The sequence below is a fragment of the Papilio machaon genome, chromosome 9 (assembly GCF_912999745.1).
Source record: "Papilio machaon chromosome 9, ilPapMach1.1, whole genome shotgun sequence".
Classification (NCBI taxonomy): domain Eukaryota; kingdom Metazoa; phylum Arthropoda; class Insecta; order Lepidoptera; family Papilionidae; genus Papilio; species Papilio machaon.
Genome location: NC_059994.1, coordinates 1,046,220 through 1,068,819, shown reverse-complemented (window position 1 = coordinate 1,068,819; position 22,600 = coordinate 1,046,220). Strand labels below are relative to the sequence as shown.

Genomic DNA, 22,600 nt, shown 5'->3' with positions numbered 1-22,600 from the left:
TTGGCCTCCGACAACAAAAGTCTCCACTTTTTCCGATCCCGCGCCGTCCCGACATTAAGAAAGTTTAACAGTTTACCCAAGAACATTATAAGCTACTTCATATTTCTTTTATAATTTCGCGATGACAAAGTTGCAGGCGACCACTAGTATACATAAAAATATGTTAACTCAAAAGTATAAAGCATAGTATAGAATTACCATGATAACAATTTATGTCTTTAAATAAAATGAAACTATAAAACAGTCGCCGGAAAGAATGGTTTTGTACAAAGTCATATGTTTGGAATACTTTCATAAGATGAATACAATACTATTCATCATTATACTGTCGAGTCAATGTTCCGGCAAACGTCAACCATTGAGAGTTTATGGAGGAGAAGATGCGGACCAAGGAGCTTATCCGTATGTTGTTCGCCTCGAAATCAGGCATGTAAAAAAGATGGCTAACGGTAGTATGTATGGTAAACATACGCATCTGTGCACGGCGTCCGCTCTGTCGTCAACATGGGCGGTCACAGCGGCTCATTGCTTAACAGATTTACATCCATATATTGAAGCATCATCATCTCACAGTAAGCTAGTGATAAGGTATGGTTCTGTTAACAGCTCAGTTAAAGACAAGAATAGATTTAGTAAAGTTGTTTTAGTGATCCCGCATCCTATGTATGTGTCTAGAAAGACAACTCAGGGTTATGTTGTCAAAAATGACATTGGCCTTATTAAAACAAGTCCTATGCCATTAAAGCGATTTATTAAACTAAGTCCTGTAGATTTTCATACTTTGTATGGCCATGAAGCGGTATTCTGTGGTTTTGGAACCACTACAAAAATAAATTCTGAGAACAAAACCAAAACTGGAACTACACTAAAATTAAAAATGCCGTTACAAATTTTTAAGGCGGTAATAAATAAATGCATCAATGATCATAGTTCAAGACCGTTGCTATGTTTAGGTTATCGATGTGGAACCATTGCTACTGTTTGTGGTGGTGACTCTGGGGGGCCTGTTATCCATTCAACAGGCATAGTTGCAGTATTATCCTCAGGTTATGATAGCATATACTGCGGAGATAAAAGTGTTGATACTTTCATTGATACCGCAGGATTCCCTTGCCCAGTTGGTCCCTATGTCGAATGGATCGCTAGTTATGTAAGAAATTGAATGTAAATGATCTCGATACTGCAATACTCGGGTTTTATAACAATGATGTTTTGTGACTTTTTTAATAATTACGTAAATGCATGTTAGTATGGAGCTGAACTGCATGATACTAAGGAAGTTTCATTAAATGTCAGTTAGTAAAATTTTATTTAAAAAATTAATGTATTGTTAAATGAAAACATTTTAACTTTTTTTTCATTTTTATTTCATCCGCTCTATTTACCGATAAGAATGAAAATATCCTATACCTATACATTTAAATTAATACAAATAATGTAATCATAGTGTGTTTGTAATATTTATAACAAAAACTAGCTGTCGCCCGCGACTTCGTCCACTCGGAATTCAAAAAAAAAACTTTATTAGTAACCTATGTGCTCTTCCAGTATATGCTCTAAATTTGTGCCAAATTTCATCAAGATCCGTTAAGCCGCTCCAGAGATACCTTCAAACAAAAATCCATCCATCCATCCAAACATTCGCATTTATGATATTAGTAAGATTAAGATTATGTTTCGTGTACGTGATAATTTGTATTGCCTTTGCTTTTTGGTATTTATGTTGTTCATCTATATGCCTGTGTGCAAATTCATGTTTCTTCGGAGAAATCTCCTAAATGGCTCGTCCCGTTGTGATGAGACCTTGACTGGAAGGTAGGAGCGTGGGAGTAAATAGGATTATTTTTTAAAATTCTACGCTGACGAAGTTGTGGGCGACGGCTAGCAGTTACAAAAAACCTAGCGCGTAACTTATAGATTTTAACATTATGTTTCGTCAAAAATCTATTTTGGACCGTTTTGAGATCAATTTGAAAAAAAAAATACCTGAAGAGAAATCTAGTAATGAAGCTATTCTAAAAGGATAAAATCTCTAAGTTTATATTGTCACTGCTCACTTTTCTATAAATATATTACAGAACACCTGTTATAAAAAATATACCACATTTAGGAACATTCCAAATAAAGGTGTGTAAGACGAGGAATCGTACTAGCAAAAATTCTGGTTATCTTTACTTAAATAATTTCAAGGAGTCAAATATATGATGAAATATGTAAAACTCAATACGCATAGAGTAGAATTACTATGATAAAATTTTATGTTTTCAAATAAAAAGAAACTATAAAATAGTCGTTTAAAAATAATTTAATATATTTTTGGAACACTTTGTTACATGACGTACATACTATTCATCGTTATACTGTCGAGTCAATGTTCTGGCAAACATCAGCCATTGAGAGTGTATGGAGGAGAAGATGCAGACGAAGGAGCTTATCCGTATGTTGTTCGCCTTGAACTCCGATATACGATAAAGATGGCCAATGGCAGTATATTTGACACACAACGTCATCTGTGCACTGCGTCTGCTCTGTCATCAACGTGGGCGATCACAGCAGCTCACTGCTTAACAGATTTAGAAGAAAATCCTAAAGGATTTCTATCTGGTAGACTAGTGATAAGGTATGGTTCAGTACATAGTTTACCAAATGATAAGAATACATTTAGTCAAGTTGTTTTAGTGATTCCGCACCCTATGTATGTGATTCAAGAGACAAAGCAATATTCGGTTGTGAAAAATGATATTGGCCTTATAAAAACAAATCCTATGCCATTAAATAGGTTTATTAAACTAAGTCCTGTAGATTTTCACACTTCGTATGGCCATGAAGTGGTATGCTGTGGTTTTGGGATCACTACAAAAATAAATTCTGAGAACAAAACCAAAACTGGCACTACACTAAAATTAAAAAAGCCGTTACAAATTTTTAAGGCGATAATAAATAAATGCAAAAAAAACGCAGACCAGGACCATTCGTGTGTTTAGGTCATCGATGTGGAAGCACTGTAACATCGTGTCCAGGTGACTCTGGGGGCCCTGTAATACACTCATCAGGAATAGTTGCGGTTTTATCCTTAGGTTATAATAAGTACTGCACTGAAGAGACTTCTATTCCTTACGCTGGAATAACTTTACCAGTTGGTCCCTATGTCGAATGGATTGCTAGTTATGTAAGAAATTAAATTTACTCTTTAACTGGAAATTGCCATGCTCCGGTTTTATAATAATTTTGTTCCAAAACTTTTGGAATTATTAGGTAGATGGAAGTATTAGCAAAAACAGAATCATAGCAATGAAGTCGGATCAGATCACTACATTTCAGATGTTAAAAAGTTATGTTCGAAATTTTATTTTATGAAATGGAAATACGTGTGTTTTTTTATCAATTTTCGATTTTACTGCTCTATTTATAAATAAGAATGATATTGTTTAAGTCGTAACAAATTGTATCATTGAATCATCAGTAATCATTGAATTGTTAATTGTTAATGTACAATGATTACACTGACTTTGCCTAGATGGCGCTTTTTGATTTTAATGCGCGATGTGGTTATAATTTTGATTGTCAATAAGTGATTTTGGTTAATGCAGATGTAGTCTTTCGTTCCGATTATGTGATGGTCTTATTTATGTTTATGTATGTTGAAGTGTTATGCTAAAGAATAAATGTTCTCGACTCAGAAGGCATAAAAATTTTCCACAACTTTTGACGTACTTTGACAGTTTTTTTTTTTAATAAATGGGCTTTATCTTATACAATCTCACGTCATGTATTTTACTTCAGTAAGTTTAAAAATACTCTATTAAATTCGATTAAAGTTTTTTTAACCAAATATACTATTTATTTTAGTTTTAATTACGAAATTTTATCTTAAATTGATTAAAAAATAATAAAATCGTGACATTTATGTTGTTTAATTTTTAATAATTTTGAAGAAACGGAATGCTTTTTACAGTGGTAGATTCCACAACAACAATATTTGTTGGATGCACGAATTGGTCAGGTCGACCGGTGCAATACCACGACCACACAGAAGACAGGCGTGAAGTGGAAGAAATTCCTCGTTTCGTCTTATGAGTGTGGTACCGGAGGCCTAATTTTAGTCCTCTTTCCCTTCCCACCCTTTTCTTATTAGGAAAGGATGGGAAAGGGAAGTGGATTTGGCGGAAGAAGGGACACGTAGAAAGGAGAAATATCCTCTTTCTGTGCGTTCCCTTCTCCGTTGATTAAAGGTAGGCAACGCATCTGCATTTGCGGATGTCTATGGGCAACGGTCGCCTCGCTATTGCGGCGAATCCAGGTGGCCGTTTGCTCGTTTGCCACCTTATGATATAAAAAAAAACGCAAAATGCAGGTCATATAACCGAATCAGTCAACCCCGACTCCACATGGTCGTCCACTTTCTGCCCTACCCCTAGAGCGTTTATGAAAAGCCAGAGGCGCGGAAGGTGGGCAGCCCTCGCCTGCTGTAAAAAGGCGCGGGTGCCTGTGCGAGCCGTAACGGTTGAGGCAAGTATAGGGGCGCCCATGCCTTAGTACGCTAGGGCAGAGGGGCTGCTCATCCCATAGCGCGGGAACCGTTGCAAATTTCTTTTGTTAGGGAAATAAATTCTGCCCATTTCATATGGTTGTTTAAAATATGTAGGCCACTTATTAAAAAAAAAACTGTCAAAGTTACGTCGAAAGAAGTCGAAAATTAACCTAAAATACGAATTTTATTTATTCAATAACTAAAAATCTACGGATTTCCGCAACTTTTAACTTTGGCTAGTAAGTCCTTAGATACCACTCTTTTCGTCATAAAAGTTGCAGCCGCCGACTTGCTTATTTTTAATCTAAACCTGATTTTTTACCTGATTTTCTGATTAATAAAATTGATTTCAATTTTAAACATTGTTTCATTTTGTAAATATGGTAACCCTAGAGCGAGAACGTAAGAGCGAGAGAGAGTAGAGCGCTCACAATGTTACTGATGACAGCTAGTCTTCTACATAATGATAGGACTTTCACTGAAAGTCACAGAAGGTGGTATCAACGCGGGAACATTATAAGCTACTTCATATTTCTTTTTAGCCGACTTCAAAAAGAAGGAGGTTATCAATTCGACTGAATTTTTTTTTTTTTTTTTTATGTGTGTTACCGCGAATCTCCGCCCCTGGTGGTCCGATTTTGATAAAAATTATTTTAATCGAAAGGAAGTGCTTGCAGGTGGGTCCCATTTTTTTGTTTTTTTTTTTTAAATAACTAGAAGACTAGTAGATTTTGAATAAGCTTCAAAATTTGTTGCGAATATTAGGGACATTTTTGCTTTCAGCGCTTACGTAGGCTAAACTATAAGACCTACATCAAAATGACGTATGGCGAATTGTAGCTCTTTAAATGTGCTAAATAAAAGTCCGCGATAGCATATATCTATCTTTTATAGTTTTCTCAAAATAACCATTCTTTTCTTTACGAAACATTAATTAAATTCTTGCCCTTTTTCCGACGCTATTATTCAAGTTCAGTATTAACCCTTATGTAAATAAATATGTTCATTATCAAGAGAATTTAATGTAGATTATATTTGCAATTGAAACTATATCATTCTGTCTAATAGTTTAGGAGATATCGTAAGAATAAAATTACGCGGAAACGAAAAATGCTACATCGCGTTACAATGAATAGCACAAATTTGCTTTCTGGGCTTACGTAGGTCAAACTATATGACCTACATTAAAATGATGTATCGAGTAATTATAGATCCTTAAATTTGCTAAATAAAAGTCTCAGGTGGCATATATCTATAATCTATGGATGTCTCACAAAAACCATGTTATTATGAACAAACTTCGATTAAATTGCACACGAAAAACAGCGTCGTAAGCTTACGGCGCTATTATATTATCTTCGATATGAATCCTTATCCAAATAAATATGTTTGATGGCTAGAGTATTAAATGCAGATTACATTAGCCTTTAAACTATGTAATTCTGATCAATAGTTTGGAAGATATTAAATTATTAAAAACTACGCGCATTCGAAAAATGCTAGTGCGGCGCGCGGCTGGACAAAATTAAAGGCACGCTACGATGTATTAGTTCGTTAATTTTCAATTTGTATACCGATTTTGATAATTATTTCATTGTTTAAAGGATAAGTGGTTATCTGGTGTATTCTAAATTAGTTTTTGAATTGAAGTACACACATATTAAATAGGAAAGTCCTTTTCTTTATTTGTCTTATTTATGTCCTTATACGTATTAAGGAAATTTGTAATTGAACTTCAAATTCACTAAAAATTGAGAAATAAAACAAACATTTTAAGAAAAAAAAAATAGCCGACTTCAAAACAAAAAAAACTATCTCAAACAAAATGCGCTCAAAAGTAACTTAAAAAAAACAATTTCAAACAAAATGCACTCAAAAGTAACGTAAAAAAACAATTTCAAACAAAATGCACTCAAAAGTAACGTAAAAAAAACAATTTCAATCAAAATTCACTCAAAAGTAACATAAAAAAACAATTTCAAACAAAATGCATTCAAAAGTACCATAAAAAACAATCTCAAACAAAATACACTAAAAACAAAATGCACTCAAAAGTAACATAAAAAAACAATTTTAAACAAAATGCATTCAAAAGTACCATAAAAAACAATCTCAAACAAAATGCACTAAAAAGAAACAAAATAATGACATGAAAACTTCTTTCTTTCTTTCTTCTCTCTTTCAAAAACCCTCTAAACTCTAAAGAAAGTTCTCTTCTTTCTTGTAACATGTCTATATTGTATAATTATTGTTATTTCGCAGTCGGTGTCGGCCGAAGTAAATATAATATTATACATTTTATATTTGAGATGTATGAGACATACTTACGTTTATGTCCCTACTTAGGCCGAAACCGACTCCAAAATAACAATAATTATACAATATAGACATGTTACAAGAAAGAAGAGAACTTTCTTTATAGTTAAGAGGGTTTTTGAAAGAGAGAAGAAAGAAAGAAAGAAGTTTTCATGTCATTATTTTGTTTCTTTTTAGTGCATTTTGTTTGAGATTGTTTTTTATGGTACTTTTGAATGCATTTTGTTTAAAATTGTTTTTTTATGTTACTTTTGAGTGCATTTTGTTTGAAATTGTTTTTTTTAGGTTACTTTTGAGTGCATTTTGTTTAATATTGGTTTTTTTTTTTTGAAGTCGGCTATTTTTTATAATTTCGCGATGACAAAGTTGCAGGCGACCACTAGTATACATCAAAATATGTTAACTCAAAAGTATAAAGCATAGTATAGAATTACCATGATAACAATTTATATCTTTAAATAAAATGAAACTACAAAACAGTCGCCGGAAAGAATGGTTTTGTACAAAGTCATATGTTTGGAATACTTTCATAAGATGAATCCAATACTATTCATCATTATACTGTCGAGTCAATGTTCCGGCAAACGTCAACCATTGAGAGTTTATGGAGGAGAAGATGCGGACCAAGGAGTTTATCCGTATGTTGTTCGCCTCGAAATCAGGCATGTAAAAAAGATGGCTAACGGTAGTATGTATGGTAAACATACGCATCTGTGCACGGCGTCCGCTCTGTCGTCAACATGGGCGGTCACAGCGGCTCATTGCTTAACAGATTTACATCCATATATTGAAGCATCATCATCTCACAGTGAGCTAGTGATAAGGTATGGTTCTGTTAACAGCTCAGTTAAAGACAAGAATAGATTTAGTAAAGTTGTTTTAGTGATCCCGCATCCTATGTATACGGTACGAGAAAATAGGCAAGAGGAATTTATAAAAAATGATATTGGCCTTATTAAAACAAGTCCTATGCCATTAAAGCGATTTATTAAACTAAGTCCTGTAGATTTTCATACTTTGTATGGCCATGAAGCTGTATTTTGTGGTTTTGGGGTCACAACGAAAAAAATATCTCATAACGAATTCATTACTGGGGATACTTTAGAATTAAAAAAATCATTACAAATATTTAAAGTGTTAATAAATAAATGCATGTATGAACCAGGGACAGGGCCTATACTATGTTTAGGTCATCGATGTGGAACCATTGCTACTGTTTGTGGTGGTGACTCTGGGGGACCTGTTATCCATTCAACGGGCATAGTTGCAGTATTATCCTCAGGTTATGATAGCATATACTGCGGAGATGAAAGTGTTAATACTTTCATTGATACCGCAGGATTCCCTTGCCCAGTTGGTCCCTATGTCGAATGGATTACTAGCTATGTAAGAAATTGAATGTACGAGTATATGATACTCCGGTTTTATAATAATTGTGTTTTGTGACTTTTTTAATAATTACGTAAATGCATGTTAGTATGGAGCTGAACTGCATGACACTAAGGAAGTTTCATTAAATGTCAGATAGTAATTTCGTTTTTATTTAAAAAATTAATGTATTTTTAAATGAAAAAATTTTGATCTTCTTTTTTCATTTTTATTTCATCCGCTCTATTTACCGATAAGAATGAAAATATCCTATACCTATACACTTAAATTAATACAAATAATGTAATCATAGTGTGTAATATTTATAAAAAAAACTAGCTGTCGCCCACGACTCCGTCCACTCGGAATTAAAAAAAAAATACTTTATTAGTAACCTATGTGCTCTTCCAGTCTATGCTCTAAATTTGTGCCAAATTTCATCAAGATCCGTTAAGTCGTTCCAGAGATACCTTCAAACAAAAATCCATCCATCCATCCAAACATTCGCATTTATGATATTAGTAAGATTAAGATTATGTTTCGTGTACGTGATAATTTGTATTGCCTTTGCTTTTTGGTATTTATGCTGTTCATCAATATGCCTGTATTCAAATTCATGATTCTTCGGAGTTATCACCTAAATGGCTCGTCCCGTTGTGATGGGACCTTGACTGGAATTATCTTTTGGTAATGATAACATATATTGCGAAGATGAAACAAAAAATACTATAATTTGAAACGCCGGATTTCCTTGCCCAGTTGGACCCTATGTTGAGTGGATTTTTAGTTACGGAACTTTTTCGGAAACTTTTGGGATGTATCATATAAAAACTTTTTTCTCGGGAATCTATGAGTGTACTAATGTTACACGTATTCAAGAATAAAAAAAAACAGAATTATGCTAATGAAGTTATTTTGTTTTATTTTGCTTTTTAATTTCATCCGCTTTATTTACCGTAAAGAATTCTGTAAAACATGACCTCTGTTTAAAAAGTAACAAAAGTAAATGCTGCAGATTTTTACACCGTATTTAGGCAGGAAGCTTTTTTGCCGGTTTTTGGGATTACTACAAAAATAATATCTCAACAGGAATTAATTAATGGAGCTAAACTCAAATTTAAGAAAATTGCACATACTTAAAGCCGTAATGAGTAAGGTATTACTGTCGTAAATAACTCATAGCTAATTTGGATCAGCTGGCGACCGTAAGACAACCTAGCATCGCATAAGCTGCCGTCCTCGACTTCTTTTCCTAATTCCGTTACGGTACTAATCTATGTTTCTTTTGTATCGCACATTGTGTCACTTTTCCGTCGCCATTTTAGTTGATCTGTTCTAGGAAAGATGTCATTTGATTTATTCCATTTTTACTGCACAATTTAATTTTAACTGTTAACATAAAAATTACCTTATTTGTGTGTAAGACGACGAACCATTCTAAAATAAATTCTGTTAAGGAGTTAATAATTTCACGGAAACAAATGTATGATAAAATAAATAAAAAACAAAACGCATGTATATATTATAGAATAGAGTACAATTCCATGATAACATTTTATGATTTTAAATAAAATGAAACTATAAAATAGTGGCAAAAAAAATAATTTTTATACATAGTTACATGTTTGGAACAGTGAGAACAGAGAGTACATGATGTACATACTATTCATCGTTATACTATCGAGTCAATGTTCTGGCAAACATCAGCCATTGAGAGTGTATGGAGGAGAAGATGCAGACGAAGGAGCTTATCCGTATGTTGTTCGCCTTGAACTCCGATATACGATAAAGATGGCCAATGGCAGTATAATTGATAAACAACACCATCTGTGTACTGCTTCTGCTCTGTCATCAACGTGGGCGATCACAGCAGCTCACTGCTTTGTAGATTTAGAAAAAAATCCTTTTGGATTTGCATATGGTAGACTTGTGATAAGGTATGGTTCTGTACATAGTTTACCAAACGATAAGAATACATTCAGTCGTGTTGTTTTAGTGATTCCGCACCCTATGTATGTCATTCGAGAGACGAAGCAATATTTGATTGTGAAAAATGACATTGGCCTTATAAAAACAAATCCTATGCCATTAAATAGGTTTATTAAACTAAGTCCTGTAGATTTTCACACTTTGTATGGCCATGAAGCGGTATTCTGTGGTTTTGGGATCACTACGAAAAAAATATCTAATAACAAAACCAAAACTGCCCCTACTCTCAATTTAAAAAAGCCGTTACAAATATTCAAGTTGGTAATAAACAAATGCTCGATAGTGACAGGATCTGGGCCGTTACTTTGTTTAGGTCATCGATGTGGAACCATTGCTACTGTTTGTGGTGGTGACTCTGGGGGTCCTGTTATCCATTCAACAGGCATAGTTGCAGTATTATCCTCAGGTCATGAAAGCATGTACGGCGGAGATAAAAGTGTTAATACTTTCATTGAATACCCAGGATTCTCTTTCCCAGTTGGTCCCTATGTCGAATGGATCGCTAGTTATGTAAAAAATTGAATGTAAATGATCTCGATACTGCAATACTCGGGTTTTATAACAATGATGTTTTGAGACTTTTGTAATTATTACGTAAATGCATGTTAGTATGGAGCCAAAATTGGATGATACCAAAGAAGTTTCATTAAATGTCAGATAGTAAAATTTTATTTAAAAAATTAATGTATTGTTAAATGAAAAAATTTTGAACTTTTTTTTTTTCATTTTTATTTCATCCGCTTTATTTACCGATAAGAATGAAAATATCCTATACCTATACACTTAATACAAATAATGACATTATAGTGTGTTTGTAATATTAAAAAAAAATACCAGCTGTCGCCCGCGACTTCGTCCACTCGGAATTAAAAAAAAAAAATACTTTATTAGTAACCTATGTGCTCTTCCAGTCTATGCTCTAAATTTGTGCCAAATTTCATCAAGATCCGTTAAGCCGTTCCAGAGATACCTTCAAACAAAAATCCATCCATCCATCCAAACATTCGCATTTATGATAGTAAGATTAAGATTATGTTTCGTGTACGTGATAATTTGTATTGCCTTTGCTTTTTGGTATTTATGCTGTTCATCTATATGCCTGTGTGCAAATTCATGTTTCTTCGGAGTTATCACCTAAATGGCTCGTCCCGTTGTGATGGGACCTTGACTGGAATTATCTTTTGGTAATGATAACATATATTGCGAAGATGAAACAAAAAATACTATAATTTGAAACGCCGGATTTCCTTGCCCAGTTGGACCCTATGTTGAGTGGATTTTTAGTAACGGAACTTTTTCGGAAACTTTTGGGATGTATCATATAAAAACTTTTTTTTTCGGGAATCTATGAGTGTACTAATGTTACACGTATTCAAGAAAAAACAAAAAAAAAAAACAGAATCATGCCAATGAAGTTATTTTGTTTTATTTTGCTTTTTAATTTTATCCGCTTTACCTATATTTACCGTAAAGAATTCTGTAAAACATGACCTCTGTTTAAAAAGTAACAAAAGTAAATGCTGCAGATTTTTACACCGTATTTAGGCAGGAAGCTTTTTTGCCGGTTTTTATGATTACTACAAAAACAATATCTCAACAGGAATTAATTAATGGAGCTAACCTCAAATTTAAGAAAATTGCAGATACTTAAAGCCGTAATGAGTAAGGTATTACTGTCGTAAATAACTCATAGCTAATTTGGATCAGCTGGCGACCGTAAGACAACCTAGCATCGCATAAGCTGCCGTCCTCGACTTCTTTTCCTAATTCCGTTACGGTACTAATCTATGTTTCTTTTGTATTGCACATCGTGTCACTTTTCCGTCGCCATTTTAGTTGATCTGTTCTAGGAAAGATGTCATTTGATTTATTCCATTTTTACTGCACAATTTAATTTTAACTGTTAACATAAAAATTACCTTATTTGTGTGTAAGACGACGAACCATTCTAAAATAAATTCTGTTAAGGAGTTAATTATTTCACGGAAACAAATGTATGATAAAATAAATAAAAAACAAAACGCATGTATATATTATAGAATAGAGTACAATTCCATGATAACATTTTATGATTTTAAATAAAATGAAACTATAAAATAGTGGCAAAAAAAATAATTTTTATATATAGTTACAAGTTTGGAACAGTGAGAACAGAGAGTACATGATGTACATACTATTCATCGTTATACTGTCGAGTCAATGTTCTGGAAAACATCAGCCATTGAGAGTGTATGGAGGAGAAGATGCAGACGAAGGAGCTTATCCGTATGTTGTTCGCCTTGAACTCCGATATACGATAAAGATGGCCAACGGCAGTATATTTGACAAACAACGTCATGTGTGCACTGCGTCTGCTTTGTCATCAACGTGGGCGATCACAGCGGCTCACTGCTTAACAGATTTAGAAGAAAATTCCAAAGGATTTCTATCTGGTAGACTAGTGATAAGGTATGGTTCTGTACATAGTTTACCAAACGATAAGAATACATTCAGTCGTGTTGTTTTAGTGATTCCGCATCCTATGTATGTCATTCGAGAGACGAAGCATAATTTGGTTGTGAAAAATGACATTGGCCTTATAAAAACAAATCCTATGCCATTAAATAGGTTTATTAAACTAAGTCCTGTAGATTTTCACACTTTGTATGGCCATGAAGCGGTATTCTGCGGTTTTGGGATCACTACGAAAAAAATATCTAATAACAAAACCAAAACTGCCCTTACTCTCGATTTAAAAAAGCCGTTACAAATATTCAAGGTGGTAATAAACAAATGCTCGATAGTGACGGGATCTGGGCCATTACTATGTTTAGGTGGTCGATGTGGAAGTACTGTTACGGCGTGTGCAGGTGACTCTGGAGGGCCTGTCATCCATTCATCAGGCATAGTTGGGGTTTTATCCGTAACCTTTATCAGCAATTATTGCGGAATGCCCACTGAAAATAAAAAGAGTGAAATCGCAGGATTCCCTTGCCCAGTTGGTCCTTATGTTGAGTGGATTAGTAGTTATGTAAGAAATTGAATATGGCGTAGTTCTAACTGTAGTTGGAATTAACCCATATTCAATTAAAATTGTAATTTCTGATTAAAATAATGGTTTTGTGAGACTTTAGTAATGAATGTGTAATACTTTGCTTTTATGATCTATAAGTTATATATTACCAATAAAATTGTATTTGTATCAGCCCTATTTTTTTTTGATACCTGTAAATCTATCTAGGATTAGTCTATCTTTTACCCTAGACTTACAAACCCTAGGAGTTATAGATGTCCAAGTAGAGTAAACTTATTAAAAATGTTATTCTGTATAATGTCAATTGATTGTCATCTGTATTATTAGAAATGAAAGTGTTATTATTGGAAATTCTATGTTTTTCAACAACGATAAATCAGGAACATAAAAACTAAAAAAAAATTAACTACCTTGAGTACGAAAACTCACGACTCTGAGTAAATACGGAGTCAATCTCCTTAATAGTAAATGTTGTCGGAGCAATTTTACAAAACGACAATGAATGTTAGTAGACAAGAAACGTAGTATACTTGGACATCTATTACCCCTTAAATGTATAATTCAATGTGAATAGATAGAATAACCCGTAAATCTATATAAGTATGAAGCAATAACAGAATCTTGTGTAAAACTAGCCGTCGCCCGGGTCTCCTACGTGCTCAGATAAATAAAAAACTTAATAAAGGTATCAGAAATAGATAGTGTCCGATTCTCAGACCTATTGAATATGCATATAAAATTTCATAAAAATCGGTCAAGCCCTTTCGGAGGAGTATAGTAACTAACATTGTGACATGAGAAGTTTATATATAAAACTAGCTTTTGCCCGCGACTCCGTCCACGCGGAATTTAAAAACAAAGTAATAAGTAACCTTTGTGTTCTTCCAGACTATGTTCTACCTCTGTGCCAAATTTCATCAAGATCCGTTTAGCCGTTCCGGAGATACATTCAAACAAATATCCATCCATCCATCCATCCATCTAAACATTCGCATTTATAATATTAGTAAGAAGTAAGATTATATAGGTACATGACTTTACTATTTACATATTAAATATTTTGAAACTTTTTTATGTAAATACACATAATGTTGTTATTTATTTTTATCTGCTTTGCTTTGAAGTTAAAAAATTAAACTTCTCTATAAATCTGAATAGTGATTTTAAGTTGAGTTCAGTTAATTACATTACGCAACATGTCTTAATGATAATGTCTGTTAGTTACTTGCGGACTTGATTACCTTAAAGAGTTATCGAATCAATAACTTTGAGAAATATCACAGAATATAGCCATTTATGGTCCGATGAAAGACACTTTTTGATGGCTGGGTAGAAAATATAAAAATGGCGATAATCGAATAGGCACAATCAAATACAACGTCTTATAGCCTGTCCATTTAGATGCATGAGATGCACTGAGATCTGTGTCTAAATGTTTTGAACATTTCCTTGTACCAATGTGCAAAAAAGGCATAAATTAGGGGCGGTGGTGAATTTTTATGCTAATTCTGACAAGACCGTATCGGCACAGATTAAGACAAGCCAAGCAGATCAGATTAGTTTGTTACCTGTAACAATAATGTGTAATCAGTATGAAATTAATATCGTATTTGAGGAGTTGTTTACTTGATCGTCGAAGAAGATAGTGGATTCGTCCTCCGGTGGGGAAATTTAACGTTTGCACATAACTCTAGAGTTCCACAGCAATTTTTAAAACATGGTATTGTCGTCGCTTTCAGGATTTTAGATAAACAAGAAACTACAATGTGTACTAATAAATCACAGCAGTTAAAACCCATACTAACAAGTGATCAGGTTCGTAAAATAGAAGATTATCTTCTACGGAAAGATTTCTTTCTTGTAGTTGTTTAAGAGTATTGAAAACTCAACATTTATTCTATCGATAAGGTTAAATGTAATTTTATTCCCAGTTATTTATTACTTCAACAATGTAATATTTACTTTTTCAAATACGAATATGTCGTTAACGTATTTCTTGTTATCACAAACAGTGCATATTGTTTTTGCTTTAAATACAATTTCAGAATCTCATACGCGTGTTACTCCATTCAAAGCAAAGAGTAAATTTCAAAATGTTTTATTTATATTGAATTGTTCCAAATGTTTTAAATTTTTGTTTCTTCTTTCACACGAACTCCTCTTCTACGAATCTTTCTTAGAGATCTTTTTTGATTTATCTTTCTTACTCATGTAATTTTTTCATGCAATTCATCTCTTCCTAGGTCTGCTTTTAGTTAACTGACCCTACATAATTATTTACTAATTCACCCATTGACTAATAGTAGAGCAGTTCTTCAAAATCTACACAATTTATACAAAAAGAATTGTTAACATCATTACATCATATTCAATACACGTTATTATGTTTTTTTTAAAAAAAACGTTTATACTTACTTATTGCAATGTCCGGACAAGTAAAACAAAAAAAGCTGTTTTTTTTTTGTTTCAGTTATTGCTAAAATATGTTACCTAAAACCAGATTCAGGACCGTGTAGAGCGGATATAGCAATGTACTATTTCAGTCCTGAAACAGGTGACTGCCCACGTTTCAGCTGGGGAGGTTGCCAGGGTAACGGCAACAGGTTCGATACCAAACAGGACTGTTTATCAACATGTTTAAGTCAACCGGATAGACAGAGTAAGTTTCTATGTCTAATATTTACGTCAGGTTTTTTTATTTTAGAATTATCAAATGCTTCATGAATTCATTGTCAGCTCACTATACGTCCCCACTGATGGGCTCGGAACCTACCCCAAGTTAGGGGTGCTTAGGCCATAGTCAATCGACCACGCTGGCCCAGTGCGGGTTGGTTGACTACACACATATCTTTGATTTTCTTTCTCAGATATGTGCCAGGTCATAGTAAGAACGTCGGATAAATGTACATATGTAAATCGAGAATCGAGAAACAGGTACATGGCAGGATTCGAACCCAGGACCTGCAGATTGCAAGTCAAGTTCTTAAACCATGAGCCACCGACGCTCTTGGGGAATTCGTGAATTCTATTACTTATAATTAACAGTAACGCTGAGTCTCCAGTGTCGTTATAAATGTATTACGGAAATGTAGCCGTCTCTTTCATTTCTTTTGAGAAAAAACAGAGTAAACGATTATATTTGAAACAAATGTCACGACATTTGTAATTCATAGTAACAATTCTGTGCATTCTTTAGCAGAGTTAATTTGGTTTAAATTATATAAAGAGCGAGACTTCAATGATTTGTTTTCTTTTCTTTTGTATTTAATATCAATGTTTATTTAACAGATACAAGACCAGCTTATTGTTCTCTTACTTTCGACTATGGCTATTGTTTCGGTGCAGTTCCACGTTGGTATTTCGACCCTCGATGGAAGGTTTGCAAGAAAACAATATATTCTGGTTGTGGCGGAAACAAAAATAATTTTTACTCTATGCCACAGGTACGTAAACGTTGACCATGAATTTCTACTACAGAACAAATTGGTGTATCTCTAATTCTGTCTGAAGGAATTGAGACAATTCCAAATCAAATAAATTAAAAACAAACAAAATAAATACAAACTTCCCGTGGAAAAACGGACGGTCACTGGTGTGGGATGCCACATGCGTAGACACTGTTTCCGCATTGCACGTGAGAGCTACCGCTTGCAAAGCCGGCGCAGCTGCGGCAACAGCCGAAACCAATAAAAGGCGTAAATATGCGGCTTTGGTAGAACCGTTCGGAAGCCCGTCTGCTGTTCAAGGAGATTTCCGGACATCTCATCGACGTCTCAGGGGATCCAAGGGCTGGCGCGCATTTCGGACAAAAGTTGAGCCTGGCCATTGAACGGGGAAATGCCGCCTGCCTCTTGGGCATCTTACCCTGCGAGCGCAGCGATTTGGGGTTGATTTTTTAAATTATCTATTTTGTTGTATTTGTGTACATTATAATCTATTTTATATAAATAACTTAAACGCAGATCACAATTTAACTGAAGAATTGTTAAAATATGTTTGTCCTTGGAATTACTCTCATTCTTGTCTTAAAAATAATTAAATTCAAGAAATTAACAAGAGATGTCTTTCAACTAGAAAACTATATAAAAATTAAAATAAACTTTACTATTTTAAACTTTCAGTGCGATTCAATTTGTCGATTTGGTAAAGGAAGGATTAAGGAGAAGAAAGATACGTTGGGAGATCCTAAGAAAGTGTTGATTATTAATCCAACAGGCGCTACAAGAGGAAGAGCTCATAAAAATTGAATTAATTAAAATTTAATTTTACTTCATCACTCAAAATCGCCTATAGTTACCTAAACGAACCCTCAGTGGCTCATACAGTTTTTAGTTTTCAATTTAATAAAATCTTATAATTCTCTCTTAACTCTTATTTCCATCATATTGTAGGTTGAATTAATTTAAACAACAAATTAAAAAAATGATAACAAGTTTTAATTTTTTACTAACTTTTTTAAAAATAAAACCTTTACAATTTGGTAAAAATATCAAAATTATAAACCTTTCCACCCTACCACACCATAAAAAATATAAACAATGTAAAACAAATTATGTTTGGCTCTTGAGGATCTCCAAAAAGTTTGAATATATTTGTTCTGATCTGAAAAAAAAAAATGAGCTCTTGTTCAAACGAGGATTGACTTCATTGTGAAATAAAATGTTAGTACATTAATATAATAATAAAACAAACATGATAATGTTAAAAAGAGTTTACACTTACGTGCCATTACTGACTGATTTCATAAGTTTAAAAACATAACTCGGACACACATCGGGGTGCATGAAGCGAGCATGGAAGAGTGTTCCTTGACAAAGACAATACAATATGACAGTCATTGGAATGTTCTCCGGTAATATCTTCTTCTCATAAAGTATCGTTGAATATAACTGTAAAGTCGCAAAATTTTAACTAAACATTTTTGCTATTTTATATTAACAGGCGTAATGGAAATAGTATTTATTTTCCTTGATTTTATATCTTTTTTTTATTTATTGATTAAACATTATATGTAAAAATTAAAAATAACACTGAAGATGTTCTTTGGACTAATGGAAAAGCATAATTTATTAAGTTTTAATACCTTTTCTCGTATCCCATCAACATTACTTTTAATGAATTAAAAATTTATTTTATTTATAATCTGAAGTTAGATATCTTGTAATAAGTACATATATTAAATGCTCTCACAAGAACTCACCTTGAAAGCTCCAGTCAAAGAGGCTATTGCAAAACCTAGGCTCGGTTTAAATATGAAAGACAAGCCAGCGAGGTACCCGGCCGGCAAAGCGTACAGGGCTGAGTCTACCTTCCGCTTTCGACACAAGTAACATATCACAGACTGAAAAAAGGTTACTTATTGTAATTTTAGGCTGACCTTGTGTAGTTTTTCTTTTATAGTCTAACCTGGATTATAAAAACCCCCGTTATATTGCGGAAAAATATGGTACTACTTCCTTGTAGACGATGAAGACTATTATAGCGCCCCAAAGACAGGATATTTAAATGCTTGATTAGGCTACACTTGTACAGAGTGTCGGAAAATTATGTGTGTTACTTCTAAGCACAGATTTCATATTATTTTATAGAATAAATGAAAAAAAAATGAATGAAATCGTACTCTATAAATACCAATATAACTTCCAAAGAAAAGTGCCAATTTAAAATGTGATCCGCGGATTGAGGACAGCGCTTTTAAAGGGGATGTAATTTTTGGTAAAATAACTTGAGCCAGGCTTACGGCGGCGCCGATTCCGAAATATGTCGCTGTACCCTGTAACAAGGAACTCTTATGATTGTCAAAATAAACGTATTTAAATTGCTGTAAGATGAAGAGAATCAAACGAACTCTGATCGTATTATGTCAAACACAAAAACATTTTGTTTTTAAGAAACTAAGATTTACTATTATTTATATGGGAGCTATCGAAATATAATGTTTTCAATAGGAATTTGATAAAGTGAACAGTTATTACAGTTTATATTAGCATCGAATGTTTTACCTTCAACATGTATTTCCAACAATCATCTTCGTGTGGGCATATCGTATTTGAATTGTCTGTTTTCCGTTTTACTTTTTCAGGAGTAAATAACCTAGAAACAAAGATAATTTAATATCTTTAATATTAAAATACTTTCAAATTTTACTATCTTACGAATATATCACTTCTTACTAATATTATAAATACAAAAGTTTAGATGGATGGATTGATTGACATGGTTGGATGTTTGTTAGAAGGTATCTCCAAAACAGCTCAACGAATCTAGATGACATTTGGCATAGATGTAGAACATTGTCTGGAGGAACACATAAGCAACTTATTAAGTTTTTGTTTTAATACCGCGCGGACAGAGTCGACGACAGTTAGTATTTTATAAGAGGAAGGAATCAGATGTAAGCACAATGTTTAGAGGTTTGTTATGCTAATTTCGAAAGCCTTGTATGGAATTACTGATGCTAAGTAACTCAACCGCATTTCATTGTATCGTAACACAATTATTGAATGAAAACCACACACCAGTATTACATGAGCGTAGTTTGAACCATTACGATATTTGAATTGCTAATTACTTACCACAATAGTGGTGTTCTAGTAGCTTTATCTCCTTCTAATCGCATTAAATAGAACAGGACAGCACTACCCACCATGAACATTAAAGTTTTCTTTGTTGTGGTTAGCGATAAATGACCAGATTTTTCCCAGCTCCTTAACATGAACTCGATTGTCTAAAAAATAATTTCCCTGACCATTAAAATATCCTAGAAAGACTCCCTATTATGTTATTGTTGTCAAGTATAAATACATTGGAGAAAAACTATACAATGTAAGGAAACTCGTTTTTTTTTTAATTGAACTATAACTGCTGCGCTGAGAGTTGTTTCACTGTTTTACTGAAACAATTACTAAGTTGCTAAGTGTTAATTTATTATACGATGAGACCAATGGATTCTGTGACTGTGAACAGTCCGCAATAACATCTTTTGCACCAATGGGCCGTCTCTCCCGGTGAAATACCACGATTCCACACAAGACAGACGTTAAATGGAAGCAATTCTGCGTTTCGTCAGATGAGTGTGCGTGCTGGATGCTTAAAGTCCTCTTACCCTTTCCATCCTTTCCGTTCAAAGAATGGAGGGGATGGGGAACTGGAGGGACGCAAAGGTAATATCCTCTTTCTAAACGTCCTTTTCTCTGTTGATTAAAGGTAAGCAACGCATCTGCGAATACAGATCTTTATGGGTAGCGGTTACTTTGCTATTTTGGCGAATTCCGGTGGCCGCTTGCTCGTTTGTCACCTTATACTATATTAAAAAAAGAACTTATAAAGAGAAAGAAAATATAAGCTTACTTAGTAAAGGAAACGTACTAAGTTAGAAAACAAATTAATAATCAGTCCTCTTCTACTCGGCGGCTCCAGCAATATGCACACTCCATTTATTACATTTGGTAAAAACATATACGTGTAGTAATTCATTTTTTTACCTAAAAGCCACCTGTAAGTCGAGTTTTTGTTTACAATGAACACAAATATGACTTTTGGCACAAGAGTTGCGAAAACAAAATTAGCTGAAAAAAAAAATTTTTTACGGTGCTCTCCCGTGGCTACTTTACTTTACTAAAACTCTTTGTAAAAGAGTAAAAAAAAAATCACAATCGGAAAACTTAAAATCACGATAATAAGTTTAGTTAGATTATTTTCAATTATTTCATAAATAAAATTAATTATAATCTACTCCATTCATTTATTGTTCCGTTAAATACGTCACATGCTTTAGCGGACGCGATTCGCGTGTACTTTAGTAAGGAATATATTATATTAAACACCTACCTTACCTAAATAAACAACCGAATGTAACACAACTGCCTGAGATCAGTCCGCCTAGAATAGTCGATCTCATATAATATTCGCCCATTTGTATCAATTCCTTCTTCTTTAATACTTTTCTACCACGCAACACGTTTTGTACCTTCAAAGACATGAAGAAAAACTATCATATTATTCATTATATATATGATTACATGAGAAAAGCTAATGTTATAAATTTTCCAACACACCCAAAAAACCTTTGAATCGAGGTACTTAAATTTCACTCTATACTCTCACTGTATAGCTTGTATTACAGCGAGTTTCCATTGCGGTTATACCAGTAACTATTCTCTCCCCTTATTATTAAAAATACAGTGGACTCCCACTGCTAATAATTATCATAATGTTCTAAGGATGTCCGCTACTAGCCGGAAGCGTTAATTGTCTCAAAAAATATCGTTATTTTGGCCTGCTATATTATACTGATCTTTATTTCATTTCTAAAATAACTTACTAGATGTACAATCAAATAAAATTTAGCGCTGCCCAAAAATGAATGCTTATACGCCGGTAGTGTTGACATTAAGCAACTCGAATGCCACGGGTGCAACAGTAACTGACAGCTGACATCTCTGCACTTCTCGTCGAAGAGATGCTTACTGACTTCCACCATAGTAAAACACTTAACGCCTGTAATGAAAGGAATTATAAACAACTAATTACACTGCGCTTGTTTTGAAACGTGAAACAAAAGAGTAAATGCCAGTTACTATACTTTATGCCTGGTTTACATTATGCCAGTATAGTAGGACAGTAGCGCTGGATATCATCGCTGGTTTACAACTGGCATAATGTAAATACTAACTAGCACTAGTAAGCCAAAACAGCTACACCTAGTTATGCCATGCCAGCGCTTCTGTCTTACTGTACTGGTATAATGTAAAACGTTCTACTATATAAATATTAAAGTAAAAGTATATAAACCTTATAATATTTTTATCGCAAGTAACTGGTATTCTAGAAAATTAAAAAATAAATCAACGGATTTAAAAAAAATTGTAATCTAATGAAAATATTAATAAAAATTTAATAAAATAATAACTTTTATTTACGAATTTAATATAAATAAGCAAAATTTTAATAAACACATGTCACGGATTGACAATCCATTGTCTATTGGTTTTTTGTTGTGACTCAAAAACAACGATAATTTTGGATGAGTAAAAAAATCTTGTCAATTGCTTGTCAAGTTGTCAAGTATATTCTATGTTGAAATACAGATCGTTAAATCACCAGAAAAATATTGAAAAACAAAAATAGTTAAAATTAAAATTATTAATATTATGATACACCAAAAAAAGATCCTTTTCCGGGCTCTGTAGCGAGAATTATTTAAATAAATTATATATAACTAGCTGTCGCCCGTTGTATGGGAGGAACAAAAAGTCGAATATTTTTTAATATAATAAATTTAATTAATCAAAGTATGAACCATTATTTTCTATGCACTTTTGCCATCTCATAGGTAGTTCATTGATCCCTTTACTAAAAAAACCAGTCGGACGGGAATCAAT

General features: G+C 33.4%; 2 protein-coding genes across 2 annotated transcripts; one reads left to right on the top strand and one right to left on the bottom strand.

The window, feature by feature from the left end:
* The first annotated feature begins 15,195 nt into the window (after positions 1-15,195).
* Positions 15,196-17,485, top strand: LOC106708477 (BPTI/Kunitz domain-containing protein). The gene is made up of 4 exons (XM_014499998.2): positions 15,196-15,298; positions 15,688-15,876; positions 16,506-16,660; positions 17,339-17,485. The coding sequence occupies exons 1-4, from the start codon at positions 15,196-15,198 to the stop codon at positions 17,462-17,464; spliced, it is 573 nt and encodes a 190-aa protein (XP_014355484.2). The 3' UTR covers positions 17,465-17,485.
* Positions 17,486-17,730: 245 nt separating this feature from the next.
* On the bottom strand, positions 17,731-21,888 carry LOC106708478 (transmembrane protein 135). Its single transcript, XM_045679287.1, has 9 exons — positions 21,541-21,888; positions 21,053-21,186; positions 20,586-20,712; positions 19,793-19,944; positions 19,220-19,310; positions 18,838-18,990; positions 18,418-18,558; positions 17,940-18,106; positions 17,731-17,819 (listed from the first exon to the last, which is right to left on the bottom strand). Exons 1-9 carry the CDS (start codon positions 21,697-21,699, stop codon positions 17,768-17,770), a joined length of 1,176 nt encoding a protein of 391 aa, XP_045535243.1. The 5' UTR covers positions 21,700-21,888; the 3' UTR covers positions 17,731-17,767.
* Positions 21,889-22,600: the final 712 nt, after the last annotated feature.

Coding starts and splice junctions, on each gene's coding strand:
- LOC106708477 (XM_014499998.2), top strand. CDS start 15,196: ATGTCGTTAACGTATTTCTTGTTATCACAAACAGTGCATATTGTTTTT. Junction 15,299..15,687: donor TACTCCATTCAAAGCAAAGA/GTAAATTTCAAA, acceptor TTTTTGTTTCAG/TTATTGCTAAAATATGTTAC. Junction 16,661..17,338: donor ATTTTTACTCTATGCCACAG/GTACGTAAACGT, acceptor TTAAACTTTCAG/TGCGATTCAATTTGTCGATT.
- LOC106708478 (XM_045679287.1), bottom strand. CDS start 21,699: ATGGTGGAAGTCAGTAAGCATCTCTTCGACGAGAAGTGCAGAGATGTC. Junction 21,187..21,540: donor TTTATTTGATTGTACATCTA/GTAAGTTATTTT, acceptor ATGTCTTTGAAG/GTACAAAACGTGTTGCGTGG. Junction 19,945..20,585: donor TTAATTTGTTTTCTAACTTA/GTACGTTTCCTT, acceptor ATTATTTTTTAG/ACAATCGAGTTCATGTTAAG.